The 18,885-nt window shown below is 31.5% G+C and overlaps 4 protein-coding genes across 4 annotated transcripts; 3 read left to right on the forward strand and 1 right to left on the reverse strand.

Annotated features, from left to right (window-relative positions):
- Nucleotides 1-3,793: 3,793 nt before the first annotated feature.
- On the forward strand, nucleotides 3,794-6,778 carry LOC102591142 (protein BASIC PENTACYSTEINE7-like). Its single transcript, XM_006352859.2, has 2 exons — nucleotides 3,794-3,837; nucleotides 5,865-6,778. Exon 2 carries the CDS (start codon nucleotides 5,909-5,911, stop codon nucleotides 6,566-6,568), a length of 660 nt encoding a protein of 219 aa, XP_006352921.1. The 5' UTR covers nucleotides 3,794-3,837; nucleotides 5,865-5,908; the 3' UTR covers nucleotides 6,569-6,778.
- A 111-nt stretch (nucleotides 6,779-6,889) lies between these two features.
- On the reverse strand, nucleotides 6,890-11,752 carry LOC102591470 (phosphoribulokinase, chloroplastic). Its single transcript, XM_006352860.2, has 5 exons — nucleotides 11,062-11,752; nucleotides 8,892-8,976; nucleotides 8,653-8,737; nucleotides 8,204-8,448; nucleotides 6,890-7,383 (listed from the first exon to the last, which is right to left on the reverse strand). The coding sequence occupies exons 1-5, from the start codon at nucleotides 11,610-11,612 to the stop codon at nucleotides 7,132-7,134; spliced, it is 1,218 nt and encodes a 405-aa protein (XP_006352922.1). The 5' UTR covers nucleotides 11,613-11,752; the 3' UTR covers nucleotides 6,890-7,131.
- Nucleotides 11,753-15,595: 3,843 nt separating this feature from the next.
- LOC107061590 (mitogen-activated protein kinase kinase kinase 2-like) lies at nucleotides 15,596-16,538 on the forward strand. The gene is made up of 2 exons (XM_015311094.1): nucleotides 15,596-15,931; nucleotides 16,011-16,538. The coding sequence occupies exons 1-2, from the start codon at nucleotides 15,596-15,598 to the stop codon at nucleotides 16,536-16,538; spliced, it is 864 nt and encodes a 287-aa protein (XP_015166580.1).
- A 908-nt stretch (nucleotides 16,539-17,446) lies between these two features.
- LOC107061591 (protein kinase byr2-like) lies at nucleotides 17,447-17,932 on the forward strand. Its single transcript, XM_015311095.1, has one exon. It carries the CDS (start codon nucleotides 17,447-17,449, stop codon nucleotides 17,930-17,932), a length of 486 nt encoding a protein of 161 aa, XP_015166581.1.
- Nucleotides 17,933-18,885: the final 953 nt, after the last annotated feature.

Raw genomic sequence — 18,885 nt, forward strand, 5'->3', positions numbered from 1 at the left:
GATTTTACACTGAGCAGGAAAAACAAGAAAAAATAGGTGGTTAAATAGGTATACGGATTTGGCTTTGTTTGGCCCGTTCACATGAAGTAACCATAGACACATGGAAAATGTTCGGTCTTTCTTTTCGTGTGAAAGGTTGTTCTCATCTTTTTTTTTTTGCCTTTTTTACTTTCTTTTTAAAGATACAATTAAATTTAATATAAATATAATACTTTAACTTTTTTTAAATTAATAAAAATGCATGAAAATCAAAATAATTAGACTACAACAAGAAGTAATTAAAAAAAACTAAAATCACTCACTTATTTGTTAAAATCAAAATTAATAAAAAATATATTTTATTGTTTCTTTTCATTAAAAAAAACTAAAATCACTCACTTATTTGTTAAAATCAAAATTAATAAAAAATATATTTTATTGTTTCTTTTCATTAAAAAAAACTAAAATCACTCACTTATTTGTTAAAATCAAAATTAATAAAAAATATATTTTATTGTTTCTTTTCATGTGACTGACCATGTAGTCAGTCACATGAAAAATGTTTGGTCTTTCTTTTCATGTGAAAGATTATTCTCTTCCTTTTTATCATTTTTATTATTTTTTAAAAATATAATTAAATTTTAAAAATAAATATAGTAACTATTAAAAAATTAATAAAATTATAGGAAAATTAAATAATTAATCTACAACAACAAGTAATTAAGAAAATACTAAAATCACTAACTTATTTATTAAAATGAAAATTAATTAAAAAAAACATATATATTCTTTATACTTCTTTTCTTCTTCTTTTTTTTTTCATTTATTTCTTTACTCATTTATTTTTCTGTATTTTTTTTCTTTATTTTTCCCCCTTTTCCATTTTCTTTTCCTTCATTTTATTTTTTGCATTTTTTTTATTTTATTTTGAATTTCTTTATTTCCCGTTCCTTCTTTTCTCTTTTCTCCTTTTTCGGATTATTTTTTTATTCTTTATTTTTTTCATTAGCTTTTTTCCCGAATCATAATATTCTTTATATTTTCACCATAATTTAATTTCATATATTTTGTTATAGTATCATTGATCACTGCTTCAATTCTTTAGTGAGACCTCTATGCATTGATGCATGCTTCGATCTTTTAGTTCTTTAGTGAGACCTCCGTGAAATCATCACAATATATCTAAATATTTTTATGGCTTGGTATCATTGATGCATGCTTCAATCCTTTAGTCCTTTAGTGAGTCTTCCATGCTATCATCACACTACATCTATATATGTTTTAGTTTGGCATAAATCATAATATATATGCCCTAAGTTCTTTTTTATCTTTAAAGAGTGTTAGATTTGTTGTTTTTGAAAAACTGATGATTAGGTTTTGTTCTTTATGATCTTTAAAATTCATATTTTAAATTTGAGTTTATTTTAAATAGATGTAGGTGTTGATGACTCATATGTTAGATTATTGATATTCGAAAAACAAGTTAATTTTAGGCAAAAATCTGTTTGCGCAAAAGTGCTTAAAGTTCAGGAAAAAAACAGTTAAACTTCAGTCATATATGCCTTAAGTTCATAAAAAAAACTAATTGAAGTTCAAGAAAAAAATCAATTGATTTGTCAAAGAATGGTTAAACCTTAGACATATGTGCCTTAAGTTGATACGAAAATGTCTAAAGTTTGCTTGTCTTCGAATTAGGGTTGGACATAAAATATCGAAAATCGAACTGAATCAAAATTTGTGATAATTGAATATTCGATAATTCGGATTGGTATGATATTCGAGAGAAAAAATTCAAAATTATGGTATTCGAATTTGGGTTTGGTATTAAATATTAGTACCATTTGGTATTCGATCGGTATTTTTCGAATACCAAAGTATTTACTTCATCAATATATTCATTACTCATTAATTAGTACAAGTCCAAAGAGAAAGTTAAATAATAAACATAAACAATCCAAATACATACGTCTTTTAGTTGTATCAATTTTATTTTTCTTGATGTTTTCTTACTTATTAATCTTCTATTATCGTGTCTCCATATAAAAAAAACTAGAAATGATTGGAGAAATGATATTAACTTTGTAATACAATCGGCTATAGCTTCAATACAGTATTACCGAATATCGTATCAAATCAAAGTTTAATTTATCGTTTATCGAAATTTAAAATTTTGATATTTGATACCTACCTTTAACTACCAATTACCAAATTACTAATTTGAAATTTAGAAAATCCGAATTGAATACCCAACACCCACTGCTACTTCAAATTGCCCAAAGTTAGGTTTTGGAAAGTTAAAATTAATTATTTTTAAAATTATAAGTATTATAAAACTTCAAAAAAAATCAGCATTGTTAATCTTGATATTGAGGGATAAAATACATGAATATAGAGAATCGAAAAGAGTTAAATGGTAAATTAATAAGAAAATCCCTTTTATTTATAATTTTTTTTATATAAAATATAAAGAAGAAAATAGACAAATAATATGAAATAGGAAGAAGTGACAAGCTTTTATTCTCTAATTCATATTAAGTGAATTATTCATATATTTTTCATAACTCAAAATAGATAATTTATCAAAGTCCAAGAAAATTATCAATTTTTTTTTCTTCATATTTACCCTTTATTTGATAAAATTGTTAAGCGCTTTACATTTTTAAAAAAAAATTAATAATAAAAATAATTATCTCCAATTATGGACGAGATGTATTAGCATATGTTGGGATTTGTGACTTTGCCATGACTTTTGTCCTCCACTCGGTTCCTTTACATCTTGTTTTGTATCTTAAATATAATATTTATTTTAATTATTACTTAAATTTTATTATATCATATAGTTTAAATTTATAATTAGCTGAAAAGACTCATATTAGCCTTAATTAATTTGATGTAATCACTTCATTACCTTAATATTTTCTTCTCATTTTATCTTTATTTATTATTTAATAATTATATTTCATTTTTTACCCTACCTTTTCATATTAACTTTATTTCATATCCTATTTTTCTTTGTAGGCTTATCATTCAAATTGTGAATGTGTAACATTATGTAAAGACGACAAATGATACTATCTATTCAAACACGATAACCAGTAAAATAATACAGTATCATATAATAAAACACAATGTGATACAATATGATACATCATATCATATATATATATATAAGAGAACTTTAGGCCCGCCTACGTGGCGCCACCACAAACCAGAATTCCCTGTTAATTTATTTCTTTCCAAAACTAGCCCTCTCCTTTCATGAAAAGTTGCGACTTTAATGAAGAGTTGCGACTTTTATGAAAAGTTGTGATTTTTATAAAAAGTTGCGACTTTAATGAAAAGTTGTGACTTTTTGTTCACACTACCATTTGTTGTCTATAAATATAAAGATTTTCTCTCATTTTAAAATAACAAAAATTCTAAACCTCCTCTTCTTATTCTTCTTCACAATTAAATATTTGTGTACTTTGCTCTTGTTGAGTGACTCACTGATACCATTGCTTATGTTACAGATCCTGGTATGTATTTTACAATCATTAATTTATGCTTATGTTATTAAGGATAAATGATAAGATTTAATAATTTTTATTTTTTTTTACATTATTAATGTTTGTTACTGTGTAATCTTGTACGTAAGATAATATAGTGTTTTAGTTTTAATTCTCAATAGGTTTTAAGTATTATTTTATAAATTCTGTGGCATTAAATTCTCGTGCAAAGCGCGAATAATTTTATTGATTATGAAATAATACGCAACAACCGTCCAAACAAAGGGTTAAGATATAACAAAGCAAAGAAGGAGAAAAAAAAAAACAAGAAACCCCATTAAAGCTTTGTAGCTCCAACTCTGTTGCCGCTGTAAGTGTTCTTCGTTTCATAAATTCTGTTTATCTGATTTATTTGTAATTTATAATATAATACAAGTGTGGAATTAGTTGTTTATGCTTTAAAAAAGGAATGATTTTTTTGTTTGTTCTCTTTCACTTTTTGTTTTCATTTTTGGTGGGATTATGTATTCTTGGAATTTTTGCATGTTACTTCAAGAAATCCGTCTGGGTTCAACCCTAGAACAACAACAACAGCCTTTAGCTCTCGATTGGTCATAAATTTTGAAGTTGAAATTTGATACTTGGAAAATTTGAGTTTTCAAAGTTGTGATTTTGGAATTTAAAGTTGTGTTTGGACATGTATTTTACTTGGAAATATTTTCGAAGTTTCGTGAGTGGAAGTCCCACAAACTAGTTTAAGCCAGTTCTTGGGCACTTGAAAATATTCGAAGATCAAATTTCATGGTCAAAATAAATATTTGAAGATAATTTTCAAAATCTAATCTAAAATTTATGGTTTAATGCTAACTAAAACTCGGAGATAATGGGCCTGCCTCCTCTTCCACTTAAATATCAAGCTTAATTCGTGCATGACGTAATGTTGGAACTTGAGACTGGTCACAAGTTCCTCAATGCTCATACAATATAGTGGAGTAGTATCTCAAAATCAAACCCTTAAACCCCCTATATAGTTGAAATCCTACACAGAGAGCCGATCATCCATATATTTCGATGGCAATTATATATGAAATGCTATGTAAGATTTTTCTTGTTTGGTTTCTAACCGGTGTCCGGTGCTCCCTTGGGGCCCGACTGATCAGGATTCATGCCGAGAAGTCACACTTTGGGAATTGAGGTATAAGGTTCCCTACTAAAAGCGACTGACTCCATTCTCATGGCTCGAACATGAGACCTCTGGTTAAGGATGAATGAGACACTTACCACCCCACCATAATAGTGTTTGATTTTGAAACCGGAGGATGTATCCGTGATTGAGTAAATTACTATAAATTGTATTGAAATGATCAAAACACAAATGAAAAATTAGAAATTATACAAAATTCAATGTTTGTGTAAGATTCCCATTATATAAGGATAAAGTACTTGATTTTGTAATACAGTGTATCCGTGTCTGAGTCATATTATAGGTGTATTTAGTATAATTTACTCAAATGTTAACAATTCGATGGGGCAATAACTTATCTGCAAAACAGTATTGGCTTGGATGGAACTATGCCCCTGTACCTTTTTGACATTTGGATTACACCTACTACAGTCACTTGCATTCGAGGATTTTGCTTCTGATGTCAGTTTTCAAGCTATAATATAGTTACGGGCGTTTCTGCTTCTTGTGGCTCATTCTTTTGAATGCTCGAAACAAAAAAAGAATGATACTTTATCAGTTTTCCCTTAAAAACTTGTGGGGAATATGCTTAGCTACTATATTTACACCAATTGCTGAATGATTTTGACCTGTAACGCTTCCAACGTGTGCAATCGCTAACGTGTAATTGCTTTTCCCCTGGTTATGCATCTGCATTCTTGAATAGTTTTTGCCTTGCATTGGTTAGGAATCAGGATAATCACGTTTCCATTTGTAAATTAATGTGGCTGATTTCAGTATCTCATACTGAAACCATCTTAGTAGACCTGTTTGAAAATGAAAAATATGGTTACTGAAATTCTCACATAAATTGGCAAGTTTTACGCTGGCTACCAGCCTACCACAATCCTCTCCCTTTATCTGAACCGGGGAATGACAATGTAAGCAAGCTCACACAGGCGGAGTTTTAGACTTGTTCCAAGACTTGTTAGTCAATTTTATTTCATTTTGTATGATGAATTGATAATATAATATGAGCTTAAATGAAGAATGTGGCTCGTCGCACAGGGCTTGCTTAGTGCGGTTACCCTGAGCATACAAAGGGGCTAGGTTACGGGTTCCCTTGTCATAAAAAAAACAAAAAGAGAATATGGATTCATATAGTCGTACCCAACTTGTTTGGGACTAAGGCATTGTTGTTGTACTGAAATTCTCACAAACTACAATATTTGCAGGACTGGCTCAATCAAAGATAGAACCTCCTCCCATAAGATACCAAATGGCATCTCAAGTTAACCACAAAGAAGGGACATTTGATTCTCATTTTCCATGGATTCATCGAGATAATTTTCCCCCAGCAACAAAATTTGGATCCGAATCAAAACCTTGTGCTGCTGTTCCTATTCGTTCTGTTGCCCCGACAGGTGAACAAAACGTGGATGTCAAGTTCAAGGCCAAATCACAGAAGATGAAGAAAAACAAGAAAACATCTATGAAGGGAATTCGTGAAACTGTATCGGAACTTTTGAAAGAGGAACGGCCTGAAAATAAGTCTTCTGCCTCTAAAAAAACTAAAGGAGAAGCTAGATGTGGAGAGGCCACTGTAACAAAGAATCCAAATCCAGTTTACGGCCGAGCTAATGCTGATTTTTCTGGCCTGCCACCGCCGTTTTGTTCCTGTACAGGTGTTTCTAGACGGTGCTACAAATGTGGAGGTGGGTGGCAATCATCATGCTGTACCACCTCCTTATCTGTGTATCCCCTCCCATTCAATCCCTCAAAGCCTGGAAATCGCAAGGCTGGGAGAAAAATGTCTAATGGAGCATATAATAAGCTTCTGTGTACACTTGCAACTGAAGGTCATGATCTTTCTAATCCAGTTGACCTGAAGGACCATTGGGCAAAACATGGTAGTAACAAGTTTATTACTCTCAAGTGAACACGAGGAAAATTGACTCAACGTATGTTATGTATATATTGTTTTGCCCTCCAACTGTTGCTTCCTCCGGTAAGCATTAAAGAAACCTTGAGTAGGGGGTTGTTAATATGTTGAACTTTGTACTCATAAATTCTGGTAATATCATGCTTCTCTGTATTAGTCTTCGGATGCTTCCTTTGTTCTAACTAAAGTATGACATTCTGAGACTCACATTTTGCATGAAATATTGTGTTTACGAGTATCAGATTTTCTGATTTTTTTTTGGTGGTTTCAATCTCAATTATTGTTCAGTAGCTTACATCCGAGTAGTTGGTGCAGAAATTGCTTGGAATTGAAATTCATTTCACCATTTTATTATCCATGTTACAACTCTCAACATATTTCCAGCTACAAATAAATACATAACAAAGTGTATTTTTCTCATTTATGGGGAATTATCTACCATGAAACTGAGACATGAAAGTGGAGAAAAGAAGTCGGCAAATAAAATTTAGGGAAGAAGGGAAACAACTAGGTACAACAGATGATTCTGGGGCCTAGCTGTTAATATAGTTTGGCAAAGTTTAGGCCTTTGCAGCTGTGACTGGAGCTCCAGCTCTGCTGGCAACGATTTGCTCGTAGAGGTCTCTGATCTTCAAACCGACAATGGTCTGGAAGAAACCTGTTCCATTGTTGCTGCCAGGGAAGTCAGCATGCTTCAACATTTGTTGAGTAACTTCACCATAAAATTTACTGGAGAGGTTGCTCAAATGGCTCTCTACATAGATGAGTTCATCTAGTCTGTCAAATTGGCCATCCATCTCCAAGACAGATACCTGCAAGTACGAAGAAAAGCAGATGGTGAAAATACGGCATGATTTTTGGAAGAATAGCTGAGCAATGGTAGAAACCCGCTTTCTGGGTTAGCCAGGTATTTTCTAGCATGTTGTCTTTAAAGAACTATGACATATCATTGAAAGGTATCGAGAAGAAGCTTTAACATTCTTTTAGTGTTTATTTACCACCTGTGTTAGCTTGCTTGCTCACATTGTTGGTCCCAAACCCGAACAAAGGATGGTTGGTAAACTGGATTGAAGTTTTTCAGCCTAGTCAATTTAAGATGAATCCTCACATACAAAGCTTAATTTTCTAGCCTGACTAGTAATCAGCAACTAATGTCCTGCCAATTGAGTTCCTCGGGTCGAGTCTAGACAGGTGGACTAGATTGCCATCTGATGCACCCTGTTGATCTAACCTAAGTTCAGCTTATTCTTAATACTCGGTGCAAAACTACATGGCGTAATTAGTTATTTTGTATCTTATCCTTCCTTGCGGATTCCTGATTTCTAAGGGAGTAGTATGGAAGAACTTTACTTTAAGATAGCTCGAGCAGATACTCTTTTCGGAAAGAGGAGTTTCTTGCCTTCTTGATCAATCCCTTTTCCCCCACATTCAGATCCTTTCCAAATTTTCTATGTTTGTATCACTGAGACACCATAAAGGCCAACCATATGTACCTAGGGAGCTCGGCTCATTCAAATCAGAATAGAACGAGCACCTATCACTAAGGGGAATGGAATGTCGACCACAAGGCAAGAGAGTCGATTGATTAGTATGATCAAGTTTTGGCAGGTAGAGAAAGAATGCAACATATACCTCATTGCCAAAGTAGGTATCAGGGCCATAGGTGAATTTGATGCCAGGGTAAGAACAAGTCAACTTCCTACCACAAGGAATCCATGAGATTGTCGATCCTTCATCGAACAGGTAAACTGGATTGAAGTTTTTCACTCCTTCCTTCATTATCAATCTCACTCTCAAAACTTTGCCTTCATTGTCATCTGGGATTAGCTGAGTTGGTAGCACTTCAATGACTGCATCTGCATATTGCTTTTGTGGATCTGCACCAAGAAACAATTTTTTTGCCACTTTACTAATCTTATTCATTAATCATGTATTGTATTAACTATCTATGTTGCTCGGACTCTCCAAATATGTTGTCGCACTCATGTCAGATCCTCCAAAAGTATCTGACACATCGTGCTTTTTTTTTATGAAGAGTGGAGCAACATAGCTAATTGTTATTTCAAGGGAAAGTAGTTCACCAATGTAAGCATCAAAATCTGGTTTTCTGGCTTCAATACTGGCCTTAATGCTCTCAAGGCTGTGTCCTCTCTCAGCCATATCCCTCTGCATTTTCAAAAAAGCACCGATATCATGCCTATTTCATTCGAGTCTTAAAGATCTATGTATTGACAACGTAAAAGATATTTACATAATCAGGTCACTTATACGCATCGTTATAGGTAAATTGTATAACATGTTAAATTGTAATTATAGTTACCTGGATTTTCCAAGCAAACTTGACCTCATTGCTGATATCCAAGTAGATACTGAAGTCCAAGAGGTCTCTCACACGCTCATCATACCTTTATACCATAGAAAATGAAAAATAAATTTATCAGATTTACTACATTATGCTAAGATTATTAATACATGCATTGCATTAGAATGATTAAAAACACAATTGTCCCTAAAAATGTACAAAGCTAAAGAATGCGGATGATATTTCTTAAAACTAACACTTTTTAAAAAAATTATGCAATATATGTTATTTTTAATACACCAAATCACAGTGGATAAGAAATAATGTTAGCATAATTGATCTCTACATTACAAATCTCAATATCCGAAACTTTTATCCCATTAGATAGTCGTATTTTTCTCCCATCTATATTTTGGCAGTAAATACATCTCTTATTCATCATTATTCTTATACATCTTACTAAACGACTTCTAAATGTAATATAAATAAGTGCATCAAGAGTGGCATTATTATATATGGTGTTTAAAGGTGCTACTGCTGATTTTCTATCTAATTTTTGCAGCAGAAATAGTTAGTATTATTTTGGAGTTTTAAATTCTACGAATGAAGTTTGGAAAATGTCATATAAAGTTTTACAGGTAAAATGTGTAACTCCATAAGTGGTTATTTTACCCTAAAACGGGCCTCATAATCACCATTTTTAGATCAAAGTACGCATATTTTGGATCAAATTATTAATCGAAGAAATTTTTCGTTAAATTTATATAATTTACCGACATTTTGACTTGTTTAGACCTTTTAAAAATATTATTATATATATATCAAATTTTCTTAAAAAATCATATATAATTTTTAAAGAATCAAGACACATACTTGTCAATATTCTTAAAGATCCCAAGTAATACATGTCAAAAGAAGAGAATCCCATATACCATTGTCATTTCTTTTTTCCCTTTTGTAGGAAAGTAAATTATAAAGTATATTTTGTTACACAAACGACAAGAAGAATTAAAGAATCTTAATTTTTTTTATACGGAGAAACCAAAGTTTTCTTTCAATGTGTCACCTCTCTTGCATGGGTGTTGTTTTATTTTTAACATTAGAAAAACATCATTGCATTTCTTCAAGAATTTAACAATAACATAGTCACAGTTATATATTATATATAAATCAGATATATTAACAATAAAAAAAATTTACATATATTATTCGAATAGTTTAAAAGAAGGGAAAAAAGTCTAAAATATATTTAAACTTTGATCGAGATTGTTGTAACAATGCCGAACTTTGGAAAAGACCTTTTACCCCTCCTATACTATTTAATAGTGTATTTTAAAGGGATATATGTGCCCACGTGGACACGTTACTAATTATGATGATGCAATATTTATGATGTTCATGTGGACACATATATACCTTTAAAATACACTATTAAATAGTATAGGAGGGGTAAAAGGTCTTTTCCAAAGTTCGGCATTGTTACAACAATCTCGATCAAAGTTTAAATATATTTTCATAAATATTGCATCATCATAATTAGTAACGTGTCCACGTGGGCACATATATACCTTTAAAATACACTATTAAATAGTGCAGGGGTAAAAGGTCCTCCATAAAGTTTGGTATCATAACAGCAATTTCAACCAAAGTTGAAGTATTTTTCCGACTCTTTTCCCTTCAAAGAATATTACAAATAATTACTATAATAAATAGAAGAATAGCCCATAAAATAAGTTAAGTGATCTCTTTTATTCATTTTATGTAACACACTTTTATTTTTAATTTAATTTTCTTAAAAATAAAATTTTTGTTATATCTAAAAATAATTTAATTTTAAAATCTTCTTTATCCTTAACAACATGATTTCACAACCACATAAATGTACACCACATATTTTAGATAAGAATTTCAAAAAAAAAAACTTTCTTAAACTCCCTCTTCACTCTTGTTAGAGTGGACTGAGGAGTCATGTTTGACAGAATTTAATAACTTTTGACTCAAATTAATGATGTTTTAAAATCCACTCAATATGCCTAACTAAACTATAAAAAATTCACTAATGATAAGTTGTATTTCAAAATTCAGAATCTATAATCTCAAAATCCTAACTTCACTCCACAACCCAACACTCTCACATAAAAAGTTGAGGATATTGTCAGTGCATACAAATTAAACGGAGTACACTTACATGGGGTGCAATCCTTCAATGACAAGAATCTTTGGAGGCTTAATAACCTCAGGAGGATCAAGAAGACCACTAACATGATTATAAATAGGTTTATCAACAGCAACACCATCTTTAATAGCTTTAACTTGTTCATACATAAGGTCAAAATCATTAGCTCTAGGATCAAGAGCAGTTACCCCTTTTTCTTTTCTACCAGTTCTATCAAGTGAATGATAATCATCAAGACAAATAACAGTTGTCATGTCTGATATCAATGTGTTTGAATCTGGATTTCCACCTTTTGGTGGTTCAGCAGCACCACCAAAAACACTTGTTAATCTTCTCATAAATGTACTTTTACCACAACCAGAGTCAGCTGCTAACCCAATTACAACTGTTTTCTCAGCATCAGAAGCAGAGCATGTTATGACAGTGTTTCTTGATTTGTTTGTTGATCTTTTTGTGAAGAAAATTACTTGTTTTTGGTGAAATCCTAAGTGGGATTTTGATGGAGTTGAGATTGAACAAGATGAATTGAGTGATTGAGCAGTGTACACTGTACAAACTGCCATTTTTTCTTGATTTTTTTTCCTCTCTGTTTCTTGAGAGGTTTTTGAGATAGAATTATGGAGGAGGCTCTTTTTTTTTTCTCACTGACTTTCTGATAGATTAATGTGTGACATGTAATGAATGAATGGGCATTTTTTTAATTTTTTTTTTGGTTTTTAGGATATTTTGTTCTTGGAATTAGGAAAAAAATATGTGAGGCTTAGAAAATTTTGTAAGAAGTTAAGGCTATGGTTATGGTTAGAGGAAAACAGATGGCTGTTTTGTTTGGATAGTGAAGTGTGTTGATTTGGATTTCTATGTCTACCCTTGGCTTTGGAGGAGGTAGTATTAAGTTACTCGAACTCTCTTAAAATGTTGTTGTATTTGTATCGAACTATTTAAAAGTAGTATATTAATTTTTGAGAATTTAACACACATCTGTCAGCATTTTTGAAGAATTGAGTTAGGAATTTCTAATTGGTATACACTGATATACATGAATTATACGTCTGACGACAGATTTTAGGATTCATTCATTAATTTACTTTTCTTTTTTAGCCGGTATACATTGATATACATGAATTATACGTCTGACGACTGCTTTTAGTTTAAGCGGTTGGGTGGTGGACGACTATTTAGGTTAACTATTTTAGATAATTATTTTAAGGCTAAGAATAGAGAGGACATGGTTGTAATTTTAAATTTTGTTTAAGGGTATAATGGTCATTTTGACTTGAACTACCCTACCCACACCCCCCACCCCACATACACTATTGAATAAGAAAATATATTATTTTTCTTGAATTTATTTATTCATTTATTCTGTTAGAAGGATTGAAGATGATGGGCTAGCTGATGATGTTAGTGATAGATAAAGGAATGGAGAAAAGCTTTGGTGGTGATTTATTTCAGTTTGGATATTTCATAGGACACGTGGCAGAAGGATGATGGCATAAAAGAAGATAGAGGAGAAAGAGGGGTGTGGAGGAGAATGTGTAATCCAAATTCAAACAACTTTGGGTACTACTTTTGCTTTGGATTTTTTACTTGATATTTTTGTACCTTTGGAAAGTTAATTGGGAAGATTTTAAGTGGGTGAATAAGTTATTTTGAAATTTTTTAAAGGTTGGATTATAATGTATAATTATTTAGTAAATATATTTTATTTTGTTGAACTAAAATTGAAATATATGAATTTTACAAAGTATACTATATACTATATAATATGTATTCAATTTGCACTAGATAATTGAATTTGAAGAAGGTAACTTTTGTTATTTTGTTGTTTTATTTCGTGATTATTATTTTATATTGGTATTTTATAAAATATATAATAAGTATAGTATAAATAATTTTGAAATTGCTAATCTGAATTAAAAGTCCAACCAAATATAAGATAAATAATTTTATATTTTTATTGTAAAATCCATTATAAGAATGAAGTTGTGACAACTTTTAATTTTAAAAATGGAACATAGAAAAAATTTCTTTGACTAGAAAATAACTCAAGTGCAAAACAAAAGTAACAAAAAGAGGAGCTACACTACATAAGGATTACAAAGTTTGATAAGGCTAAACTTAGCTCATAGTAAGTATTTATAGCTTACGTAATTAGAAATTACTTGGCAATACTATAAATCTAATTAATCGCGATGTCAAATAAAAGAATTTCAGCCTAAAATTAATTTGATATAATGTGCTATATTTTTCCAAAACAAATTGTGTGCAGTCCAATTTGCTGCTATTATTACTCCCAACATTAGTATGAGTTCGTTCTCAATTCAAATTTAAGTAATTGCATGGGAAAACTTGGCCTAAAACACTATTATTTGTATATTAAAAAACATTAAATACAACAAATAAAACTTTAAGTATGATATGAAGTAATTCAAACTAACTAAACTTTTGTTAATTGATTTAAGTATGCTGCATTAATTTAACAACCCTCCAATTTTGACATTCTTTTTTAGTGTGATAAATACAAGAAATTTCACTACTAAAAGAAAGAGAAAATAATTCATGAAATTAGAAAATAAAAGGGGGAAAAGGAATTTTCAATTTTCAAGAATTAATTACGTATAGAATTTTAGATTAATTATATTAAGTTTTCTAAATTTAGATGATCTTAGTAACGTCCTATTTTAGCAAGTTTCTTATTTTGTCAAGATAAGGATTCCACTCCTACATCTGAAAAAGATTCTTATTTTGCCCGATAATACAAATGACAAAATGAGTTAATAGTAAGACGATCTGGTGTATAAAACATCCCGTGTTAATAGAGATTTGGGGAAGAATCGCACTCTAAAGGATGTGATGTAGACAGTCTATCCTAATGCAAGTAGGAATATTATATAGTGATAATTTCCATAGTATAAACCTATGACCTATAGATCGTGAGGTTACTTTACCGTTACTCCAAGACTCACATCACCTGACAGAGTTTAACAAATGAACAAGAACATTAAAACTTCCTTACGTTGCCCCCCTTTAATTTATTTGCTTAGATCATTTGCAACTATAAGACATTCCATGAATTTTACCTATTTTAATTTTTCTCGTAGCTTTTATATGTGATTTATGATGGAATGAATGTCAAAGAAAGTTTATTTTGAGAGCTGACTTGTGCATCACAATTGTGAACTCTGGGTTCGCAATTGAGAAGTTTGAGTTTGAAGTGTTGGATTTGTTTCTTTTATGGGATAATTTTCTAACCTTAAATTAGTTATTTAATTACTCTACTAATTTCGCAAGTATTTCATGCTTTAATCCATGGAATTAAATGGAAAATTGAAGTTTTAGCTAGGCATAGGATTCATAGAGTAAGAATTCATGATTTAGGGGTCGAATATCGATCCGTCTTAGCTGAAATTTGACGTGTAGGAGTGGTATGCTATGGATTATTATAATTTTGAAAGGAAAATCTAGATTGAACTCTGATGGCTCGAGGTGACGTATTGATCTGATTTCAATATATCACTCTAGAAAAAGTCAGTAATCAAAACTTGTTGAGTACACGTGTTTTTTGTAAGTACTCTATACTTATTACACTTCTTTGCATGCATCAATATGCATGGTCTAATCTAGGTACTAACAGTACTAGAGTTGCTACGTGGTTCGAGTTTGTTGTTGTTAGAGTTCCATGTGAACTGTTTTCTCCTCAACAAAACTATATTTTATGTCTTATTTTCTTATAAACATATAATTACATCAACTTTTCCAAACTTACGTTGTATCCGTAGATGTTCTTAATTCTTATACTAGTATCCCCGTGAGTTATTTTGGATTTGATTCTTGTATTTTGCACTTGTGATTTATCAGGAATAATTTATTTCGCTACGAATGTTGGTAGATTCAAATTTCCTATCACAATTTCAGACCATTCTATTGGATGGATGAATTGGTCGTTAAATATTTATATATTATATGTATATCCTATAAATATTTGTCTTTTATTTTTACTTTTGAATAATCACGTATAAATATTTCACAAAATTTGAAATTTTGATGTTCCAAAAAAAACAAAATATTTACATTTATGTAGGTAGTGTTTACGTTAATTAAGCCAAATATTTCTACGTATAAATATTTCACAAGTTTAAATTTGGTGCATAGAGCAGGAAATTATCATTTCCAGTGTCATATATGGATTCTGTTTTTTGGAAATGTAAAGTTACCAAAAAAAAACAGCACGGAATCCTTTTCCACATCAAGTTTGGTAGTGGCCCTTTTTCCAATTATCAAACAAATCATAAAGTAAAAAATCGAACCAAAGTTACTAATTGATCAAAATTTGAAATTCCAAAAATTATTTACTTATATGTAGATAGTATTTTCCCTTAAACTTGTTGCATATAGGAAATTATTTCCGCGTCAAATATGGATTTTGTTGGAAATAGAAAGTTATCAAAAAAACAACCGCACTGAAGTTATAAACAGCAGTTGCTTCCTCTTTGTTATTATTCACAAATCATTATATTACAAATTAGTATTAGGAATAATACTTATTATGGATCAATGGAGGAAGCTTCGCGTTCTTGATGCAGGATTTTTCGAAAAAATATATTATGCTGTCAACATCCATCCTTCTTCTTTTTTATCTGCTTCTGTTGCTGCTGTTAAATGTGCTGATATGCACCGTTCTATTTCACTCCAACAAGAAGCAAAAATCTTGATAACTCTCAAAGATTCTCCTTATGTGGTTCAATTCATTGGAGCAGACGTTAGCATCAACAATGATAATATTTCAACTTACAATCTGTTTCTTGAATATGCATCTGGTGGATCACTCCATGATTTGATCAACAATTACAAGAGAGGAATGAGAAAGATGTCAGAATTGGAAGTAGGTTTCTATACATATCAACTCTTAAAGGGTATTTCAACACGTACATAAGAAAGGGTGGGTTCATTGTGATATTAAGCCTGCTAATGTTTTGGTCTTTGATAATGCTGAACGTGGTGGGATGCACAAGTTGAAGTTGACTGATTTTGGATTGTCGTTGAGAGTTCCCAAAGGAGTGGCATATATGACTGGAGCTACGTTGAGCAATCGAGGGACTCTAATTTACGTGCCTCCAGAATCTTTGACCAGTGGTTTTCATGGCAGAGCTTATGATATATGGTTGCTGGGCTGCACCGTGACAGAGATGATGACTGGGAGTCGTGTTTGGATTTATCGCAACACTAGAGATTTGCAATCACAGATTATGAATGAATACCCTATGATTTGGGGTAATGTTTCTGAGATGGCCAATGATTTTTTACACAAGTGTTTGATAAAGGATCGTCTAAGAAGATGGACGTCGGAACAGCTACTCCAGCATCCATTTATTCAGCAAGTTGTATGTAGTTGGATGCCTGAAACTCAGCGGAGGACAGCAAGGGTCAATCCTTCTGGTTGCACAGTTTCAGTACCTGAGAAGCATTTATTACTTCATCAACTAGTTTAAGGATACAATGAGATTACAAAATTAAGCACTTATTGACTGCTGCTGATGTATTAATATTTTACAGAACACAAATTTTGTATAATACTATTTGGATATTGCATATATTTCTAATAATAGTGAAAACAATTGCTTGTTCCTATCTAGATTTAATTATTTTCTGTTTAAGTAAACTTAGTTATGCTGGGAATAAAACGTTGTTATGTCTAATGAACGACTTATATGAAAAAAACTACTCTTAATATAAGAACTGCAAATTATCACTCAAATAATATTGCACATCTTGAATGTTAAGATATTTAATTGTTCTATTGTTGTTGAATGGACCAATATTGAACACCGTATTAATGCAAGTTATTTATATAACTGAGCAGCTGCTGATATTTATGAAGCAAACGCAATAGGGTTATTTTTATAACGCTTACATATCCCACATTGGAATGAGAGAAAATGCTTAGACAGCCGAAAGCTGCTACATAAACGGGTGCCTGTTAAGTTGTTAAAGCATACCTTTCTCGGCCTTTTGGCTAAGATCAAGTGTAGTATCTGTTCTTATCAGTTTAATATCTGATATGTGGACCATCGGTTCACACGATATTAACTCAATTTTTTAAGGGGAAGAGTCCATTAAGGTAGCTTGCTACCTGGGCTCTTGCGCGTCGCCCATGTGTTGCACTACTGCACGGGCCTGGCGTACCCCACCAATTTTAGTCAAATATTTTTTATCAGGAAATGTTTTAATCTGTTTTGTTACTCAAGTGATACCATGCAAATTAAGTTGGAATAGACAATAATGAATGCCACTTTACGATCACTAGAGGAAAAAAATTAATTTGCTTGTAGCATCAATCCATTATTGGATATTTATTCGTGTTGCAAGAACGAAAGATGTGTAGTTTGAGAAATTAGTAATGGAAAAAGCACAAACTGAGATGAAAGTAAAATGTACTGATAATAATCGTTCAAGTTCTCTCCAAAAAGAAAAAATCTTGACAACTCTCAAAGGTTGTCCTTACGTGGTTCAATTCTTTGGAACAGACATCAACATTGACAATGATAATATTCCAATTTACAATTTGTTTCTTGAATATGCATCCGGTGGATCGCTCCAGGATTTGATAAACAATTCCAAGAGAAGAATGATACAGATGTCAGAATTGGAAGTAGGTTTCTATACATATCAACTCTTAAAGGGTATTCAACACGTTCATAAGGAAGGGTGGGTTCATTGTGATATTAAACCCGCTAATATTTTGGTTTTCAATAATGAACATGGTGGGATGCACAAGTTGAAGTTGGCTGACTTTGGATTGTCGTTGAAAGTTGGTGATAGAAAGACATATATGACTGGAATTCCGTTGAGCAACAGAGGAACTCTGCTTTACGCACCTCCATAATCTTTGGTATGTGGTATTCATGCCAAAGCTTATGATATATGGTCGTTAGGGTGCACTGTGGCAGAGATGATGACTTGGAGATCGCGTTTGGATTCATTGTAACACTGAAGATTTGCAAGAGAAGATTATGAATGATGAAGTCAACCCTGAGATTTCGAGTAATGTTTCTGAGGTTGCCAAAGATTTTTTGTGCAAGTGTTTGATAAAGGATCCAGTAACAAGATGGACATCAGACCAACTACTCGAGCATCCTTTTATTCAGCAAGCTTCATGTACTGCGTCAATGTCGATGCCTGAAACTCAAGAGGTTACACCAAGGGTTAATCCTTTTATAGTTGCCAAATTCCAATCCCTCAAAAAGGACTTCATCAATGCACTCTTTAAAACTAATTAATTTTGCAGGATACAATGATTGACGATAGTGTATTACTTTCTACTATTATTAAATCTATAGTGTTCAAATATAACACAATGTAATAGTTGCTTGTAATATACCAAAAAATAAAAAGTTATACAGTAGTTGTTTTGTTTCTTTTGAATGATGTTAACTAGATCCACTTATTTTACCATCCCCGCCATATCAATGTCCAACAATAAAATGCTTGAATTTAAAGATTTTATCTTCCCTTTTAATTGAGAGAAGGACTCGGAATTGACTTTCTGGTTTGATATTTGAAAGAAGGGTAGAGAGTGCTTCAAACGCAGAGGATGTAAAGAAAGAATTACATGAGCGATTCACTAAGGTACATGGCTCAACAACATTCAATTTACATCAAGAAATAGCCACTTCATCCTGGGAAACTAAATACTTTTATCGATTCATGATAATTATTGATCAATGGTGACCACTGAGTTGTTTTACGAAATTCATATTCTAATTATGGTAATGAGAAATGGTTCTGGCGAGTGTTATGTACATAGATCCTAACTTTCCGACAGTATTAATGCAAGTT

Source organism: Solanum tuberosum, unplaced genomic scaffold, assembly GCF_000226075.1.
Source record: "Solanum tuberosum cultivar DM 1-3 516 R44 unplaced genomic scaffold, SolTub_3.0 scf00144, whole genome shotgun sequence".
Classification (NCBI taxonomy): Eukaryota; Viridiplantae; Streptophyta; class Magnoliopsida; order Solanales; family Solanaceae; genus Solanum; species Solanum tuberosum.

Bases quoted from the DNA above. Each gene is read 5' to 3' on its own strand.
- LOC107061591 (XM_015311095.1), top strand. From the start codon at position 17,447: ATGGAAAAAGCACAAACTGAGATGAAAGTAAAATGTACTGATAATAAT.
- LOC102591470 (XM_006352860.2), bottom strand. From the start codon at position 11,612: ATGGCAGTTTGTACAGTGTACACTGCTCAATCACTCAATTCATCTTGT. The intron at 8,449-8,652 runs GTGAACTACTTT...TTCTTGGTGCAG, and splicing joins AGATTTTGATGCTTACATTG to ATCCACAAAAGCAATATGCA. The intron at 7,384-8,203 runs GTATATGTTGCA...TCGTACTTGCAG, and splicing joins ATACCTACTTTGGCAATGAG to GTATCTGTCTTGGAGATGGA.
- LOC107061590 (XM_015311094.1), top strand. From the start codon at position 15,596: ATGGATCAATGGAGGAAGCTTCGCGTTCTTGATGCAGGATTTTTCGAA. The intron at 15,932-16,010 runs GTAGGTTTCTAT...TGTGATATTAAG, and splicing joins GAAAGATGTCAGAATTGGAA to CCTGCTAATGTTTTGGTCTT.
- LOC102591142 (XM_006352859.2), top strand. From the start codon at position 5,909: ATGGCATCTCAAGTTAACCACAAAGAAGGGACATTTGATTCTCATTTT.